Genomic DNA, 18,731 nt, shown 5'->3' on the forward strand with positions numbered 1-18,731 from the left:
GCCACCACGCCCGGCCCTAGGAAGTATTTTCTAAGTTCCAGTGCCATCAGAGCTTATAAAATTTTTAGAGGCTAATCAGTGAACTTAAGCAACCCACTCCCAACCAGTCTTTGTCTCTCTCCATATACACCCTGTTCCCAGAGATGGAGGGAGGAAAGAAGAAAGCTGCTTTTATCCTTTGCCGTGGCCTGGGACTGCTGGGGCTTTAAATCTTTGTATGTTTGTGTAGGAGGATGAGGATGGGGACTTTCTGACTGCTATTCATCCACCTATTCATTCAATTTACTCATTCAACATATATTTATTAAGTAACCTACTGTGTGCTGGGCACTTGGTAAAGGGATATAATCTTATCTATCCTGCCAGTGGCTTCTCCCAGGTCTCTGAGGGTGTTTGGAGCTCATACCCTCTTCTCTTTAACAATCGTGACAGTTAAAAGAGTAAGGGCTGGTATGGACAAAAGCAGGAAGGTGCCTGGGGTAGTAGTCATTGAGGGGAGTCATGGAGGAGCTGTATTTTCCCGAATTATTCAAGATCCATTTTGTTTCCCCAATTTGTTGAGGCTTTTTCTACATGTGAGATCTAAGAGGGTGTGAAGATGAGACTTAGGGGTGACTGGCAGACTGTCCTGAGCCCAAAACTGTACCTTGAGTACCAGTGATGATTCTGGATCACAGTGTTTCAACCCTCAACACAGAAACAGAATCCTGGACTGGCTACCTAGGGGCCCCTGCCAGCTGCTGCCTCCGAAGTTGGTTTTGTCTGTGGGCTAGATCGGTGTAAATTGGGGTCCAGGCTGCTCGCTCAACAGCCTGATTGATCTCCAGGGCTCTTTTGTCTCCTCCTCCCCAGTGGAAGCCTCTCCCCCTCTCCCCCTCTCCCCCTCTTCCCCCTCTTCCCCCTCTCCCTGTCTCCTTCTCTCCCCCTCTGCATCTCAGGCTCTTCCGCTTTCCTCCTCTGCTTCTAATGAATTGAAATCTCCAAGAGCTGCCACATCTCTGGTAGTTTTACAAAACTGTCCTTGCTCTTCCTGCGTTTGCCCAGTCAAGGGTATTTTTGCCTGAGTTCGGAATGATGCTGTTAGTCCTGGTGATATGATTGCATAGCAACACAGAGCAGCTCTGAGAGGGGAGGAGGAGGAGAAGAAGGAAGACAGGGAAGTGGGAGAGACAGAGGGAGAGTGTGCATACAGCAGCTGTCGGCATCCCTGTCTCAGGGACTTCTTTGCTGATTCACAGAGGCAGCCCAGCCCCGGCCTTCCAGCTTACAGCTGCCGCCTGCTTCTCAGACCGGACGGAATCAGAAGGTAGGCCACAGAAAAATTATTTCCAAGCCTTGCCCTTGTTCAGCTGGCTGAGGGGAAATGACTGAGGGAGGGGAAGCTCCAGAGGTACTGTGTGGCGGGCGAGGGGTGGGAGGAGAGAGAGAGAAAATGAGTGTGTGTGTGTGTGTGTGTGTGTGTGTGTGTACGTGTGCCTGCCTGCGGTCTGCTTGCCTGTGCCTTTAGGGGAAAACTTGCATTTAAAAATGCCCACAATAAAGTAGTCACCATTTAGATTCATAAAGAAAAAAAAAAAAAGATGCCCAAGAATAGAAACTCAAGCCGATTTGAGCAACTAAGGTCTAAAAATGAATAAGAAGGAGGTACACAGTTTGCTTCTTTGAGAAGAGAGGGGCATTTATTTATTTTAGGTTCTCAATAGCATGCTTCTTGTCCAAGGGTATATTTCTTGGCAGGAGGGAAGGAAAGGTGTGTGGAAAGCATTGGCTAACAAGGGAGGAGAGAGGAAATATGGGACCTTGGGGCAGGTTCCCTGAACAAATGAGTGTTCTGGCCAGCAGACAGAACACAGGAGTTCTTTGCTGAAGTAAACCAGGCTCTGACCTAAGAGCCTGGAGCCGAAGGGCTCATCCCATCTCTGTATTTACTTCCTGGCTCTGTTGTTTTTCCTGTGACATTTTTCCCCCTTATCTTCTCCCCTGGTTTCCTTTCTACACCCTGTAATCAGGAGGCATCTTTCCACTCTTGAAAGCATAGCTTGGAGTGGTTTCAAATAGGGCTTGCTTCTCTTGGAGTCCAACACCCTATCACCTTCTGCTCTCACCACCTTTCCCAGCATCAGACCAAGTGCCCCAGCCTAGTAAGTGGGCCTGAGACTATATGGGTAGTTAATGTTTATCCTTCCTTTGGTAGGCAGGTCGAGCCAGACCTCACAGGTGTTGGTTCTAAGCAGGTGGCAAGGCTGGGATGGAGTGGGGTGGAGTGGGGTAGAGGAGAACGTCAGCAGCAGCTGCCGCCTGCTTCCGTTGAAAGCGTGGTGCATGCTGTCTGGAAAAGAACATACTTTTTAAAAATGTTTTCTTTTTGATTGTCGAAAGAACAAAAGCCTTAAAAAAGCTCTATGTCTAGTTCATCTTAATTCCCGACTTTTCCAAAGAATCCTTCTTTCTAGATGAAAGGCCCTCAGGTAAATCACCTTTTAAAAGGCCTGTGGGAACCACAAGCCTCAGGATATTTTCCTTCTAAGGTTTGCGTGGGGAGATGATCCCAGAGAATCTCAGGGCCTTCTAAGGAAACCTCCGTGAAAAGGCAGTGTTGGAAGTGGCAGTGTTGTGTCCTGTTTCTGAAAGAAGACCAAGCCCCTCTGTCTCTGGATTGGCAGGCCTCTGTCCTGTAGTCTTGCTTTCTGTAAACCATTGCTGGGGGATGAAGGCACATGGGAAGAGCTCCTCTTCCTGTGAGATTTGTACTTCTAGGCATTCAGCCTCAGCTAAGTAGCTCTGTGCTCCAGGTCAGATTACCCTTCAAGTCCACCATAAAGGAGGGGAGCATAATAGCTTGAAGCAATGAATTTATCAAAGGCCCCGAGCCAGATGCGGAGAGCACATCTGGGATTCAGCCCTTCTAACTGTAGATACTCAGAAGTTTCTGATGTTGGATCTGCCACCATGCCAGCTAGGATGGGGTCTCACTAATGAAGGCCAAGAAGATAGCCTTCTAAACTTCTCAGGGATACACACTCAGAGGAAACCCATTCAGTGGGAATTATACTATGAAATGACATTCCTCCCTTACGAAGGATTCTAAACATACATCAGCAACAAAAATAGCAAGTGAGATAAATCCTTCTGGGATAGCATTTACCAAACCAATGTTCTATAGAGCCCCATCCTGAGAGAATGTTAATAGATTATGTTTTAAAATAAGTGTTGGGTGTGTGCGTGCATGCATGTGTGTGTATTCTGCAGTTCAATACTTTTTTGGAAATGCTTCTTAACCGAATTCTCATTTTGGAGAGTCACAGTGTATGTAACGCATATTAAAGACTCTGAGAAGTACTGCTGTAAATGAATCTGTTTAATTTTGTTTAACCCAGTACATCCCAGACTGGTTTGACCAGGGAACACTTTTCTGTATGGAAAACACTTTTTGCCTCTTGCAGATACAGTTTGGGGAACTGCTGCTAAAAAAAAAAATAATAAAATAAAAATAAAAAAATAAAAAACTGGAAGAAATCGTCACATGGATAACACTTGTAAAATAATCTAGTCCAACAATGCATTTCTAAACATGAAAAACCCAAGAGGTTAATCATATTGTTTTCCTTCCCATAGCTGATAAGAATCTTGGATTATCTCCTGATTCCCCAGCCCACTGTACCCAACTGCTGCTTCTCTAGCAGATCCCCTCCTGTGAAACTAGTCCCAGGAAAATGAAGCAGATTTAAGGAATAATCCTTAAATTTTGAGTGCAACATTTACATTTAATACATTTCTTCTAGTATTTTGCTATATGCAAAAATTGTCAACTTTCTTTTCAGCATGGGCTTTGTTGCATTCTCTTAAACAATGTGTTATGAAATATCTTTGTTCATTCAAAAAGGTATAAAAATAATATGGTGAAAATCAGGTTATTCACTGCCCAGCTTAATAAAGAAACATTACAGTAGAGTTGAAACCTTCTGTCTATTATCCATGATTAAAGTTCTCTCTTCCTTCCAAAGTAACCACTATCCTGGATTTGGTGTTTATTATTCCCATGCATTGATTTATATACTTTTACTACACATGTATATATTTTTAAACAACATATACTACTGCTTTATATGTTTTAAAAGTTTATATCAGTGGTGTATCATATGTATTCTTCTGCAACATGATTTTTCTTTTCTCCCCCCCCCCCCCCGAGACAAGATCTTGCACTGTTATCCAGGCTGGAATGAAGTGGTGTGATCATAGCTCACTGCAGTCTCGAGCTCCTAGGCTGGAGCAATACTCCAGCCTCACCACCCCCCAGGTGGCACCACCATGCCCAGCTAATTTTTTTTTTCCTTCATAGAGACAGGGTCCTGCTATGTTGTCCAGGCTGATCTCAAACTCCTGGCCCCATGTAGTCCTCCTGCCTCAGCCTCCCAAAGTGTTGGAATTACAGCCATGAGCCACTGCACCTGGCTTGAAACTTATTTTTTCTATTCAATGTTATATTTGTGAAAAGCATCCATGTTGTAACACGGGTCTCTAGTTTACTTATTTTTTTCACTATTGTATACTCCTGTAATGACTATACCACACTTTATCTATTCTGCTGTTGATAGACATTTAGGCTATTTCTAGTTTTGAGCAATCACAGAGGTACTGTGATCATTCTTGTGTAGCTATTCTTAGGTGACAATTTCTACTGGGTAAATATCTGGGTGGAATTGTCCCCTTACAGGGTATGTGCATTGTCACCTTTGGGAGATATTGTCAAATCACTGTGCAAATAGTTTCCTAACTTACACACCCACCATCAGTGTATAAAGGTTTCAGGTTTATTGCATTAATTGGCTCTTAGAGTTTTCTCCCATGGGGATGCATCTCTGATTTTTTAATTGGATAATAAATTTTATTTCTCAAAATTGCTTGACAGCTAAACTTCTCAGGAATACGTTTCCTTGTTTTCATTTGTAAATGAGGGGATTGGCCTAGATGATCTCAAAGGTCCTTTCTAGCTTGAAAATCTGAGTTTCTATGATTTATTCATTAAATGAGGTACATCTGAAGCAGAACCTTGGTTTTTTGGGTGCATTGCAGGAATTATTTTAGGAACTATAACAAAGTTTGTTACCAATGAAATGTGTATCTTCTCTCTTACTGCCATGCTGTCAGGTAGAAAGCCAGTGGTATGAGAGGAAAGGCAGTTACACAGTGTTACCTTGGATTGGGGAGAGGATTCTGTAGCCCATGGGAAGGGGGTCTCCTTCCCGTTGCCCTGTTCTTTACAGAACCTCTTCATCTTAGAAGTCTTCCCTATCTCTTGAATTTTTTCTCCCAAGAATAATAAATGTTTGCTATTTTTTTTTTTTTTTGAGATGGAGTCTTGCTATGTCGCCCAGGCTAGAGTGCAGTGGCACAATCTCGGCTGGGAGGCTGAGGCAAGATAATCACTTGAACCTGGGAGGCGGAGGTTGCAGTGAGCCAAGATCATGCCACTGCACTCCAGCTGCACTCCAGCCTGGGCGACAGAGTGAGACTCCGTCTCAAAAAAAGAAAAACAAAAACCAAAAAAAAAAAACCAGATGTCCAGGCTTCCTTTCTGCACATACACAGTAGATTTTTAAAAAATGTTTTTACAAAATTGGAGTTCCACTAAACATGCTATTCTGGCATTTGTTTTCTTTGGCCTAAAATATATAACTTTGAAATCTGTCCAAATCAGTGCATATAGATCTACCTCTTTCTTTTTAACAGCTACATAATATTCCGCCTTGTGAGTGGCTATCGTAATAGATAATATTTGAATATTTACTAAATGCCAGAAACTATGAATTAACTCCTCGCAACAAAGCTAGGAGGTAGGTCTTTTTGTTATCCCTGTTTCACAGATGTGGGGACTAGAGCACAGTGAGGTTGGGGAGCTTGTCCATATCTGTGCTGATAAGTGGCCAAGGTGCAAACCAGAGCATCCTAGTTCAGAGCCTATGCCCCAGACAATAATGCTGTGATATGTCTCAGAGATAGTCTACTCACCAGTCCCCTGTTGGTGGACATTTGAGTGAATGCAGATTTTTGCTATTGCAAACAATACTGCAGCAGACATCTTTGTTCACTTCTGGAGGTCTTTTTGTAACATAGGCTCTTAGATTTCTCCGGTTTCTAGGTGGAAAGAGCTTATTTATTGAAAAAAAATTTATTGAGCTCTAGGCATTGGGGAGGCTCTGAGCTTAAAACAGGAGACTTGACCAGAATTTCACTTCTCAGATGTCCTGTAAAGGTCACTTAAGTGCTTTTCACGGTTTGCCAGCCTGGTGCTGCCCCAGACCTTAGACTCACTGCATCTTGTCTGTTTTTAATTGCTTGTGTCTTTGCCTGGGTAGTGGCATAACTGAGTCAATGCTTGGGCTCCCACCTGGTGGTCCATAGCCAAAAATTGTCTCCATTGTATCCACTGTATGGATACACTTGCCAGGTATCAGTGATTACAATGCCTCAGAGCCTAGGTTCTAGAATTTACAGAGGCAGAATAGCATAATGATAAATAACTTGTATTCTGAGACACAACTGCCTAGGTACAAATCCCAGCTCTTCACGATGTATTCACAATATGACTCTGAACAAGTTACTTACCATCTCTGTGCCTCCGTTTTCTCATCCACACAATGAGGATAGCAATAGTAACTACTTTATAGGGTTGTCATAAGGATTAAATGAGTTAATGTATATAGACTGCTTAGTTAATATATATAAAACACAGAATACAGTTATTATTTATTTGGCTATGGAAAAGCTGACACACCAATCTTTCCATAAAATAGTTGGTGACCTCCTTGCATTTTGGTGGGGAGCGGAGAGGGGGTGAAGAATTAGCTGTTGTTAAATAGGTAATGTGTTCACATGGGTCAAAATTCAAAAAGTACAAAATGATATTTAGTAAAAAATTTTATCTCCTATTGGCAACATGGGGCTTATGTGGTGTGGGGAATAATTCTGTTTCTCAACCTGAGAAGTGATTATATGAATTTACTTTATAATAATTTAATATACTTTACATATATGCTTTATGTACTTTTATAGGTATATTTCTCATTTTGAAAAGGGCAGAAATAGTAGAAATCCCAAAGACATGGGGAGAGTTTTTACTGCTCAGTTCCCTTCTCCAATGGTAACAGGCTCTTTTGTATACTTCCAAAGATTTTTTTTTGCATCTATAATCACATATTTTTAGTATACAAATGTAGACTAACCACCACCTTGATTTTTCTCTTGTTTTCTTTTTACTTAAGGTATATCATAAGAGATCATTTTGTATTGGCATATAAAGAGTTCTTAATTATTTTTTAAGTAGCTGTATAGAATTCCATTGTATGGATACACCATTATTTAATTAGTCCCCTAGTGATAAACGTTTAAGTTTTTGCAATTTTGTTTTTTGCCATTTCAAGCCTTGTTTCAAATGCTGACATTGTACTTATTATTGTACTTGTTTCAAATGCTAACATTGTACATTATTCCACACAAATTTAAGTAGCATATGTTCCTAGACATCTCCAGTTTTGAGGTACCTAGCACTGTGTTAAAAATATGTGGGATATAAATAAATATCAGGTGTGGGTTTTGTCCTCCATGAGCCAGCAATCTTGCTTTCATGCTGAAATCCTAATATTTCCCCTGTGTTTTTAAAGCTTTTTATCTCTGCTCAAGAGAAACAATGCCTTCCCGCTGAATCCTCCTCAAACAGCCTGTGTATGGCTTTTAGAACCAGGAAGAGTATTTGTAGTAGCAAAAAGCCACAGTTTGGTATCCAGCAGGATCCCTAGGGGAGGGCAGGGAAGGCTTATTGCCACCCAAAAAGCATCCTCCACACCTGCATATGTCAAAATCTTCTCTTTCACCTTAGCTCAAAAGCTTCTTTTCCATAAATACATCCCAAATCCCTCCAATTAGAAGTGAACACTTCCTCCTCTGTGACCTCTTATAGCATGATTTCCGTGTCCTGCTGTCTCAGTCCATTTTCTGTTGCTTAGAATACCTGAAACTGAGTAATTTATAAGAAAAGGAATTTATTTCTTACGGTTATGGAAGCTGAGAAGTCCAAGTTCGAGGGGCTGCATCTGGTGAGAGTCTTCTTGCTGGTAGAAACTCTCTGAAGCATCCCAAGATGGCACGGAGTATCACATGGCTAGAGGGCTTAGTGGGCTAGCTCAGATCTCTCTTCCTCTTTTTATAAAGCCATGAATTCTCCTCCCATGATAACTTATTAATTCATTAATCCATGAGTGGATTAATCCATTCATGAGGGCAAAGCCCTCATCACCTCTTAAAGGCCCCAGCTCTCAATACTGTCACAATGGGGACAGATATTCAAACCACAGCACCCATGTAGGGTATGAATAATTTTCCCCACTAAAATTATCCTTTTTGTTTGTTTGTTTATATGTCCTGTTTCCTACATTTGACCAGTTGGGGACCAAGTCTGATTCATCTTCAATCTCTCATAGCCTTTGCAAATTAAAAAGAGGAATAGGAAAAGAATCAGTATGTGCAGATGGTGATTTGAGATAGGATGGAGCTAGATAGACGCAGAAGAATCTTTGTGTATAACAAAGAGTACTCGCCCAGGAATCAGGAGGCCCTGGTTCACTTGTGTCTCAGCATCTTCGTCTATAAAGTGGGATCTTAATTCTGGCTGGGACAACTTTACTAAGTTGTACTGAGGATCATGAAAGACAGCACAGCAGACTACAAAGGCACGCTATATGAATACAGGGAATGTAGTGTTTGGTGCTTAGCAACGCTTAAACATTAACATTTGATACATTAGCAAACTAAGGCCTAGAGAGGCAATATGACTTGAGGTCACAGTCAGGGGCAAAGTCTAAAAAGAGCAGAGGATAGTCATTTCAGGACCAGAAGAAATCTATTCCTTTTCTGCCTGTATTGGGATTAGAAGGTCTGAATTCTCTGACTCCTGGGTTTATCTTAGTTTTGTTTTGTGAAGCCTTAACCTAGCATCAGGTCAGTAGAGGAATAAGAAAGAATCTTATAATCTGGAGAGAAATGAATCTCAAAAGAGAAGAAAAGGGATAGTTGATGAAAGAAGAGATACAAACGACCACTAAAAGTGTGGAGGAAAAGCTAAATATCTTTAGCAATTAAGGAAATGCAAAGTAATCCTCAAAATGCCATTTTCACTCACAAAGTTGGCAAATAAAGTAAGAATACATACTGTTGGCAAGTGTGCTGGGAAACTGGCACTCTCATACATTGCTAGTAGTAGTGTAAAATGATACAACTTTTTCTAGGGCAATTTAGACATATGTATCATAAACGCTTTGATCCAGGAATTCCCCCTTATAGGCAATTATCCTATGGAAAGAATCACAAATATGCACAAGGTTGTTCACTGCACTTTGATTTATAAAAAAGAGGAATTATAAACATATGTCTAATTGCTAAACTATGGTGTATCCATTCAGTGGAATACTATACAATGACGATAGCTAACACTTACTGAGTTGTGTATTGTTGCCAGACACTGTGCTAAGTTATTTAAATTATTAACTTTAATCATTAGAATAATTCTGTGAGGATGCTATCATTATTTATCCCCATTTTGCAGATGAGGACACTGAGGCTCAGAGAGGTTAACTTGTCCTGGACCACACTGCTAATAGGTTGAATGGTGTGGATTTGACTCTAGGTCTGTCTGATGCCAGTGCCCATGGCCTCAATCACAGTGCTGTACTTCCTATGCAGCTGTTAAAAATCATGTTTTAGGCTGGGCGTGGTGGCTCACACCTGTAATATAAGCACTTTGGGAGGCTGAGGCAGACTGATCTCTTGAGCTCAGGAGTTTGAGACCAGCCTGGCAACATGGCAAAACCCTGTCTCTACCAAAAATACAAAAAATTATCCAGGCATTGTGGTGCACACCTGTAGTCCCAGCTACTTGGGGGTGCTGAGGCGGGAAGATCACTTGAGCCTGGGAGGTTGCAGTGAGCCAAGATCACGCCAGTGCACTCCAGCCTGAGTGACAAAGTGAGAGACCCTGTCTCAAAAAAAAAAAAAATCATGTTTTAAGGGAATAGTTAATGACATTCTAAAATGACCGTGATTTAATGGCAAGTGAAAAAAGCAGGATACGAAATGATAGCATGTGATGGCGATTTTATTTTAAAAATGTATGTATGTATTTTTCAGAGAAAAACTAAAGTTCATAGCTGTTAGTAATGATTATCTCTGGGTGGTAATATTACAGATTATTTTTATTTTCATCCTTATTATTTTTTGTATTTCCCAGTTTTTCTATAAAGAACATGTATTACTTCTATAATCAGCAAAAATAAAAATGTTAACATAAAAAGAGGTCTGAAAGCAAGCCTCTTGTAGCCTTTATGCTTATAACACATCCATAGCAGTACTTCATTTTTTAATCTAAGTGACTAATGCTTTTGTGGTGTCTGATCACAGAGGAGCCATATTTTCAGTCATTCTTTGGGGATGAGTAGCTACATAGCTGTATAATCTCTAGGGACTTTGACTACAACAAAGTACTCTTTAGACCACAACCTCTTGTGCCCTTGTGATTTGTAATAATCTCCATTCTTTGGACTATGGTCTCCTGAGGAGGAGGAGGGGTGGGTACTTAATGCAAGGAGTCCACATATCTTTAAATGCATAAATGTTTTTCTCACTCGGTAAGTTCTAAAAGCACTGCTACTATTGTGGGTGAGAGTGGGTGAAGTGAGATTTTTTTTTTTTAGTCTTAAGAAGGGCCCCTTATATCTAAAACGTTGTGAACCACTGGAATAGAGTCTAAAAATGGTGGTTATTTAATTATCAGCATCATGAATAAAAGATGCTCAGTTCCGGCCCTTTGAATCAGGGTTTGTGTGTCTTTGCCCCACACTAAAAGAGATCACCTTATCATTTGCAAGCATCATCTTTGCCACCCATTCTCATCACATTTGTGTACATTCTCTAAACCATCAATTGGTTTGCACATCTAAACTTTGTCCCCATATTTCTCCTTTACTAAGCTTAGCTCTTTACATGTAAAGCCGAATATGTCTCAAGCATAGCTTATTATGCAACACTGCCCCTATTCCCTACCACAGCAAATTTACTCTTTCTCCTGTCTTCCTTCTCTTGCTGTTGGCAACATTATCCACTCAGCTCCCAAATTAGAAACCTTTGACTCCTTCTCCTCCCTTGCTGTTCACATCCAATTGATCATCAAGCCCAATGTATTTTACCTCTCCAATGTACCTCAGAGTCATGCTGTCTGCTTCATCCTCACTGCAACTGCCTGCCGATTCTAACAGCTTCTCAACAGGTTCTTCCTTTTGGAGAATCACTCTACAAGGAAGGCAGAGGGCTCTTTCTAAAATGCAAATCTCGGCCGGGCACGGTGGCTCATGCCTGTAATCCCAGCACTTTGGGAGGCCGAGGCGGGTGGATCACCTGAGGCCAGGAGTTCAAGACCAGCCTGGCCAACATGAAACCCCATCTCTACTAAAAATACAAAAAATTAGTGGGGCATGGTGGCAGGCACCTGTAATCCCAGCTACTCAGGAGGCTGAGGCAGGAGAATCGCTTGAACCTGGGAGGCAGAAGTTGCAGTGAGCCGAGATCGCACCACTGCACTCCAGCCTGGGCAACAAGAGCGAAACTCCGTCTAAAATAAATAAATAAAATAAAATGCAAATCTCATTATGTCACTCCCTGCTTAAAATCTTCAGTGCCTCCCCATTGTCTACAAGATAAAGCCTACAATCCTTTGCTTGTCATTCAAGGCATGACCCAATCTGACCACAGCCTCATCTCCTGCTACACACAACAAGGCACCTACCTTGTACTCTGGTCACATGGAACACACCATATATTTAATTTTCATGTTTGTATTTTTTTTAACCTTCACTGCCTAATGACAAATCTGTTTCTCTTTCATGACTCACCTCAAGCACATTTCCTCTAGGGAGACTTTTCTTGACATGACCAGATAGAACTCACGATTCCCTCATCTGTCTCTTCACTTCATCCCATAAACACTTCCATTATGACCTCAAATAACACTTTATGGCCATTATTTTCCCCACATTTGTTCTCTCTGTATGTGATACTCCTCAGGGGAAGCCCCCATGTCTTTTTCATCTCTATGCCTCTTAAACTCTAACCATACTGATCACATTGTCCTCTGAACATGCTAGGCCTTTTTATGACATCCACCTTCGCACCTGTGGATCTGTCTGCTGGGAATGCCATTTTCCCTTTCTCCTCTGCACAAGCAAATATCTACTCATCTTTCGAGACCCATCTCAAGTGTGCTCTTTCTGAAATATGTGCATATTCTCAGAGTTAGCTCTTCCCCACTCTGTGCTCCCTTAGCCTTTTGGTAAACTCTTGATTTTAGCATTTGCTATGTAAGCATTTTATTATAATTATCAGCATACATGACTGCCTCCCCTACCCATCTCGCCCACCTCCACCCTTAGGCTTTGAGATCTCAGCAGTTATCTTTATGTCTCTAGCACAAAGCACTATAGGTAAACAATAAATGCTTCTTTGGTCAATAATTAAATAAAGTATTTTATAGTACATGGTGGCCTGGGTAGGTCAGTAATCTTTGAATACTTATTTGTATATCTGATCAAGGCACCTCTGGGTAGATGCTTGATTCATAGGCTTTTCTAGGTCTTGACTTGAAATCTCTCTCTATTGCTTTTCCAGGTGCTTAATGATCAATAGTTGGTGCACTGCCTATCCTCACCCCCTCCCCATGAGCCTTGGTTTTTATGCAACCTATGGTCATGCAGGGATGCCCTTACACCCTCCCACGATGTCATGATTGGCAGGCAGCTGACCAGTTCCATCATAGCAGCAGCCTCCGAAGCACCTGCCCCCACCCTCAGGTAAGAGTCTGATAGTAAAAGAAAGACCTGTGGAGAAAGAGTGGACACAGGATCTGTGTGTCCTTGGGGTACCCACGCTTCCTAAGGCTCAGGGGCACTCTCTGTATACATGCAACCCCTTGGATAGCATGGGGAATATACTGGGCCCATCCTTTATTACTCATTATGTCTTTTATTGCGGGGCATAAGGAAAGGAAGGGTGTTGGGCTGGGCAGCTCAGAGGGCCCACTGCAGCTGAGGGGGCGCTGGTTCCATGTTAACCTTCTAAGAGTTACAGGTCCAGGAATGTCCTAGAAGAGTATGATCCTTCAGGGCATGGTCTAGGACTAGGCAGGTCCTTCCTTTGCCTTGGCTTCTCTGTGGCATGCCTTCCATTTTCTACAGGTGTCTCTGTCCTGCCATCGGCTTTTGCTCTCAAGTTCCTAGCCTTTTTCATAGCTCCTGGCTCATCCCTACTTAGAATTCCATGAGCTCCATATCTTCCTGTCCTCTCTGCTCCTGTAGTAGTGCGATGGTGGTGGTGTATGTGTCCACCTGTGTATGTTGGTAGGCAGATAGAGGATGTGTATGAGACAGTAGAGAGGGCAGCCCCGTTTCCCAACAATGAGGGAGGTCTAGGGAAAGTTGACTGGAGAAGGGAGACACATAAGCATACTTTGGTTGCCCTACAATGCTTTGGGGTCCAGAGACTATGGGGGTGTGAGAAAGTGCTATGTCTCCTGGAGCCTCACAGATGGGCTGCAGTGCTGAGTCACTGCTAGGAGGCAGGCAGCGGCTGAATATACAGGAAGGAGGAAGAGAGGAAGAAAGGAAGTGGGGATGGAGAATGTGGATGCTGGGGAGCCTGTTTTGGGGGCAGTAATGAAGGAAAGTCAAGGTCCAGAGAGGCATTAGAGTCAGGTCCCCCTGAGCTATTTTCCCACATCCAGCTAGAAAGAAATTACTGCCTCGAACATATTCTCAAAGCGAGGGTCAACATAGACTCCCCCATTAACCTACCCCTTCCCCAGAGTGGGACTTTCACAGGGTCGAGGGATTGAGAAAACTGAGCCCTTCCAAAAGGCTTACCCTGTTCATTGTCTACCCCCTCCAAGCACCACCATGTAGGCAGGGAAACCTGAAGGCTTCATTTTGTAATTGCCAATAGCATGGCCAACTTCTCTCTTCTGCCACGATCCAGTTTCTCTTCCTTTCCTGCAGCCTTTTTCTCAAAGATTCAGGGGATGGGTAGAGAGCCTCGAGAGGAGTGGGGTGCAAGAAGCAAATATCCTGGCTACAAAAGCCAGAAGTAGAAGGTAATTGATAGGGAAGGAGAAAGAAATGTGTCTATTGTGTGCCTGGCTCTGCTAGGTGTGACTTGCGAGTATACTGGGAAGTAGGAGAGGGAGAGCAGGGTGATGGAGAATAGTATGGCAGCTGGGTGGGGGTTTAGGAAACCAAGAAGTCTGCAGGGAATGCAAAGCTAACATGGGTGGAGCCCAGCTCATCGTGGGTGCTCCCCACAGAGCCAGGACAGCTTGGTTGTGGCTGGGTCACAAGGGGCTTTTTCTAACTCTGGGCATTCCAAGTGCAGAGGACCCAGCACGAGTGAAGCTATGGCCCAGAGCTAGAACGACTCCCTGCTCTTGCCCTGCCATCCCCTGCCATCCCCCAGCCACCCTGGGTGGCTCCACCCCAGAACCCCAGAAAGAGTCAGGCAGCTGTTCCAACTATTCCTGTAGGTGGGCCTCAGCATGGAAACAATGTGGAACTGTTGGAAAGCCCAGAAGACTCTGTGGGAGATAAATAAGGATGGGAACAGAACCCTTTTTGGTAAAAACGATGTGTTTTCCCTCAGTGCTGAGGGATGGGGGCCCAGCTTGGGAATGTTAACCTTTCCCCAGACAAGTCTGCTGGAAAAGGAGAAGAGTGGCCACTTCCAGGAGGGGCCCTACCCCTCAGGCCAGTGGCTTACAGGAAAGGGCCTTCCCCTGCCCCCACCCAGGGTAGCACAGGCAGGACACAGGAGCCTCCCTGGCAATGGCTGCCTACATGGAACTGCTGGGTCCCAATGACCCCTTTCCCTCCCCTGTGAAAGTTCAACGGGATGCCCACTAACTATCCAATTCCCTTTGGCCTCAGGGTACAGCGAGAGATGTGAGGGCTATGGCTCTCCCTCCACTCCTGTCTGCCTCTCAAAGGCAGGGCAGAGCACCCCTCCATTTTCACAGTAGACTCTGACAAATCTCCTGGCCTCTGCACTCACCCAAGGATAATCACATGTAGAGGGATTCTGCTGCGCCTGCTTCCCGATGCTGCCATCCCATGGCTGTGTCCCCAGATGTGCCACAAACCTTCCTGTCTCTGAGGAGGCTTACTTAGTCGAAGACAAGGCTTATTTTCCAAGCCCATTCTCTTATGTCTTGGGGAAATTGCTTACCAGAAGCTTGTCACCAAAGTGGTCTGATCTTATCCTCCACCTCAGGGGAGGGGTGGGCCTAGAGGCAGAGTGAGCCCTTTGTGTCTTCCATGGAAAGGGAAAATAAATCAACAGAAGCTACCCTCTGCATGCCCCTCCTCAGCACCATGGAATGCCCAGTCCCACTCCCGCCATCCTTGCCAGCCTGAGAGGGCCATCCTGGCCTTGGTGTGGCAGGCCCAGTTGGGAGTGAACCGGCATTCCCCAGAGACAAAGCTCTGATTCACCAGCCAGGCCCTGACATAGCCGCCCCCTCCAGATTCCTGGGGGGTCAGTAAAGAAACAGGGTGACCCCTGCCTCCTGGCCTGGCTCAGCCCCTCCTGCCTCCCTGAGAGGGCTTGCTCAGAGCCTGTCAGGATTCTGCCTGTCTGTGGCTCACCAGGCACTAGGTCTGGATTCCTGGTGAGGGATGATCATGGAGCTGCCGGATCCTGCTATGGACTCCCCAGGCAGCACAGGTAGGGTCAGCTCCTGGGGCTGCAGGCTGGCTGAGTGCTGAGCTTTTCCCATAGCTTGACTGCTTCCTCACTTGCCTTTCTCGGTGTGGCTGTGAGCTATGGTTTTAATGGGATGATTGGTTTCCTAAATTGCCTGGAGAGTGTTGTGTGGGGAAGAAGTATGGTTTGGGGGCAAGGGGAGACCACAAGAGTCTTAGCCACTGACTAGCAGGGCCATTTTCTTTCCAAATGAAGGCAAGCATGTAGACAAGCAGGTAGGCAGATGTGGTCTCCCTAGTCTGGGGTAGAGCAGCCCAGGCCGATTTCCTCCTCCAATTCCCCTTCCCTCCGCCTGCTCCTGCCCCCTGGCTGGGCAGTTCTGACACTGTGCTATAGGTAGCTACCTTCCTTAGGGCTATCCGGGATAACCACCATTCCCCCAAACCCCACAATTACCCCCATAGGGCCTTACCAGTGCCCAGGAGAGCAAGCAATAGACTATGTGCCTGAGGGCTCAAGACTAGACTTTGGCAGGCTCCATGGCTTGTCCTCTTGGCCACCAACTCTGATCAGAGTCCTCTGCTCAGCTTTATGAGCAGTTCTCTTGAAGACTGTGTCCAGGCTTCCTGACTGTGGTGGGAAGTACAGGTGGGGAAGGGTGGTGGACACATCAAAGCCAAAGTTCATATGGGAAGTAAGACATGGACCACTGATAGTTCTCTCTTGCCAGTCTACTCCCTCTATAAATCTTTATGGAGAAACTCCTCAGCTTGCTTTTCTAGAAGGTTGGGTAAACTGTAGGACCCTGAAGTATGAGCCAACAGCTTACCTGCAATGATATGGTTGCCCAGAATTTGGGCAATTCTGTGCAGCTTCTTACCTAATGCAGGTACTTCCAAGACCCCATCTGGGCAGTGGTCCTGAGGGCTGGGGGCCCAGCTTGGGAATGTTAACCTTTCCCTAGGTCCAAAATTTATAATCATGAGTAACAGTAATAGTAGGCAGCAGTTCTATGTAACTGACCTGTACCAAGAGAAGACCTGGCAATGAACAGGACCACAGGGTCTTTCTTCATCTCAGCCCCTGAACACACAGAGAATGCGTTTCTGAACCCTGGCAGCAGCCCTTCTCTCCCCTTGTTCACACTTGTCTCACCCTTGGCTTGGTGCAGACCAGAGTGTGGCACAATCCAAGGATCACAGGATGTTTGTGTTTCTGTCCAGGTTAGAGCTGCTGTCACCAGCCCTGCACCTCCTCAAGATGGTGCTGGGGTTCCCTGCCTAAGCCTAAAGCTGTTGAACGGGTCTCTTGGTGCCTCTGGACCCCTGGAACCACTAGCCATGAATCTGTGTTGGAATGAAATAAAAAAGAAGTCTCACAACCTCCGGTAAGAAACAGGTGCCTTAGGGAATTGGCTTAGATGGTGTTGGGCTCCTTTTGCTGCTGCACCCTGTCCTTCTCCTCTCAGCCTGTGCATCCCCCTTTCCTTAGCCCACCCACTTCTCCCTTTCCTATGCTGGCACTGGGGAAAGAGCCTTGCTTTAGAAGTCAGGAGACTTGGATCTGAGCCTCAGTTTTAAGTAGTTGTGTCACCCTGAATAACTTGTTTGAATTCTCGAAATGTTAGCTTCCATTTGTTTTTTATAAGGACAAAAAATGAGTGGAGGAATAATACCTGTTCTAACTACCTCACAGTGTGGTCACGGAAATTCAAATCAGATGTGGAAATGCTTTCTAAACTTAAAAATGCCGACGTGTAAATGAAGGGGATGATTGCTCCCTTCTCCTCTTCCTCTCATAGCTGTCCTATATCTTGGTAGGTCTCATCTGTTCGCTTCCCCATCCTTTTACGTTCTATCCATAAGTTTTCAGCCCACCTATTTCTCCCCAGACTAAGGGTAGCTCTGTAAGAGCCTGAAGTCAATTTTTTTCTCAGTTGATCGATTTTCCCTAGCTGTCTGTGCATGCCTGCCACTTTTTTTCTCTACTCTCTATCATCAAAGTCCAAGCCTCTGGCTTCTGGTGGGCTTTGTTAGGGGTGAGGCATTGTAGATAAGTTGATAGAATGCAGGCTTTGGAGTCAGGTAAACCTGAGTTCAAATCATCGCTCTATCAATGACTTAACTGTGTGACCTTTGGGAACCTACTTAACCTTTCTGGGCAACAGAAATGCCTACTTGATAAGGTTGTTGTAAGAATTAGTTGAAGCAATAATTTAGGTAAAGATCTTGGCATAGGTGGTGGTGGGAGGGGGGGCAATGAATAAAGGTAGTTATTATTGTCAGCCAAGGGGAATGGCTTGATGGCTGCCCATATCCTTGGCTAGCCTCCAGCTTCCTACCATGGCTCATTTGGAGGGCAGCGGGGTGGGAGGGCAGACAGAGATAATTATACAGTACAGATTTTTCTGTTTCCATATCTCAGACCTCTAGCCAATGTTCCTTTGGGTCCCAAGGGCTGTTATATTCGTGTGCATCCTTGCACATGTGCATGCCTATACTCAACCACCCAACTTGCCTTTTCCACTTACTGAATCCTCTCCTGCTCAGAGGGCAGTTCGGAGCAGCCTCTGTGGTTGAGCAGTTTGGCATGACTTGAATTCTACCAGGGCAAGAGGGGAACCAGACAGCTGTCACCTCTAATGCCCTTGCTCAGTTTCCTACCCTTCCCAGCCTGATGTTTGGCACGCAACTGAAATAACTGAGATCCACAAAGTGACATTTTAAGCCATTCAAGTTTGGGATGCCTCCACACCCATGGTTCTACCTACTGGTTTTAGTACTGTGCTCCATGTGGAGGTGCCTTGGGACCCTCTTTGGGTGGGTAAGAGGGAGGACTCCAGGCCTCCTTCCACTTGAACCAGAAAAGCTCCTCCTGAATTTGTTTTCTATATTAAAGTTCCGTATAACTTAGTTTGGAAAAAAAAATGTTTTGCCACTTAAAAA

At 44.5% G+C, this 18,731-nt stretch overlaps 1 protein-coding gene across 1 annotated transcript in view; it reads left to right on the plus strand.

Annotated features, from left to right (window-relative positions):
- The first annotated feature begins 992 nt into the window (after nt 1-992).
- DRP2 (dystrophin related protein 2) overlaps nt 993-18,731 on the plus strand; it is a 44,576-nt gene continuing 26,837 nt past the window's right edge. The window contains exons 1-3 of the mRNA XM_032757277.2: nt 993-1,306; nt 12,709-12,890; nt 17,010-17,173. Of these exons, the coding sequence (XP_032613168.1) occupies nt 12,774-12,890; nt 17,010-17,173 (281 nt within the window). The 5' untranslated portion in view covers nt 993-1,306; nt 12,709-12,773. The remainder of the gene's footprint in view (nt 1,307-12,708; nt 12,891-17,009; nt 17,174-18,731) is intronic.

Source organism: Hylobates moloch, unplaced genomic scaffold (assembly GCF_009828535.3).
Source record: "Hylobates moloch isolate HMO894 unplaced genomic scaffold, HMol_V3 SCAFFOLD_7, whole genome shotgun sequence".
Taxonomy (NCBI): Eukaryota; Metazoa; Chordata; class Mammalia; order Primates; family Hylobatidae; genus Hylobates; species Hylobates moloch.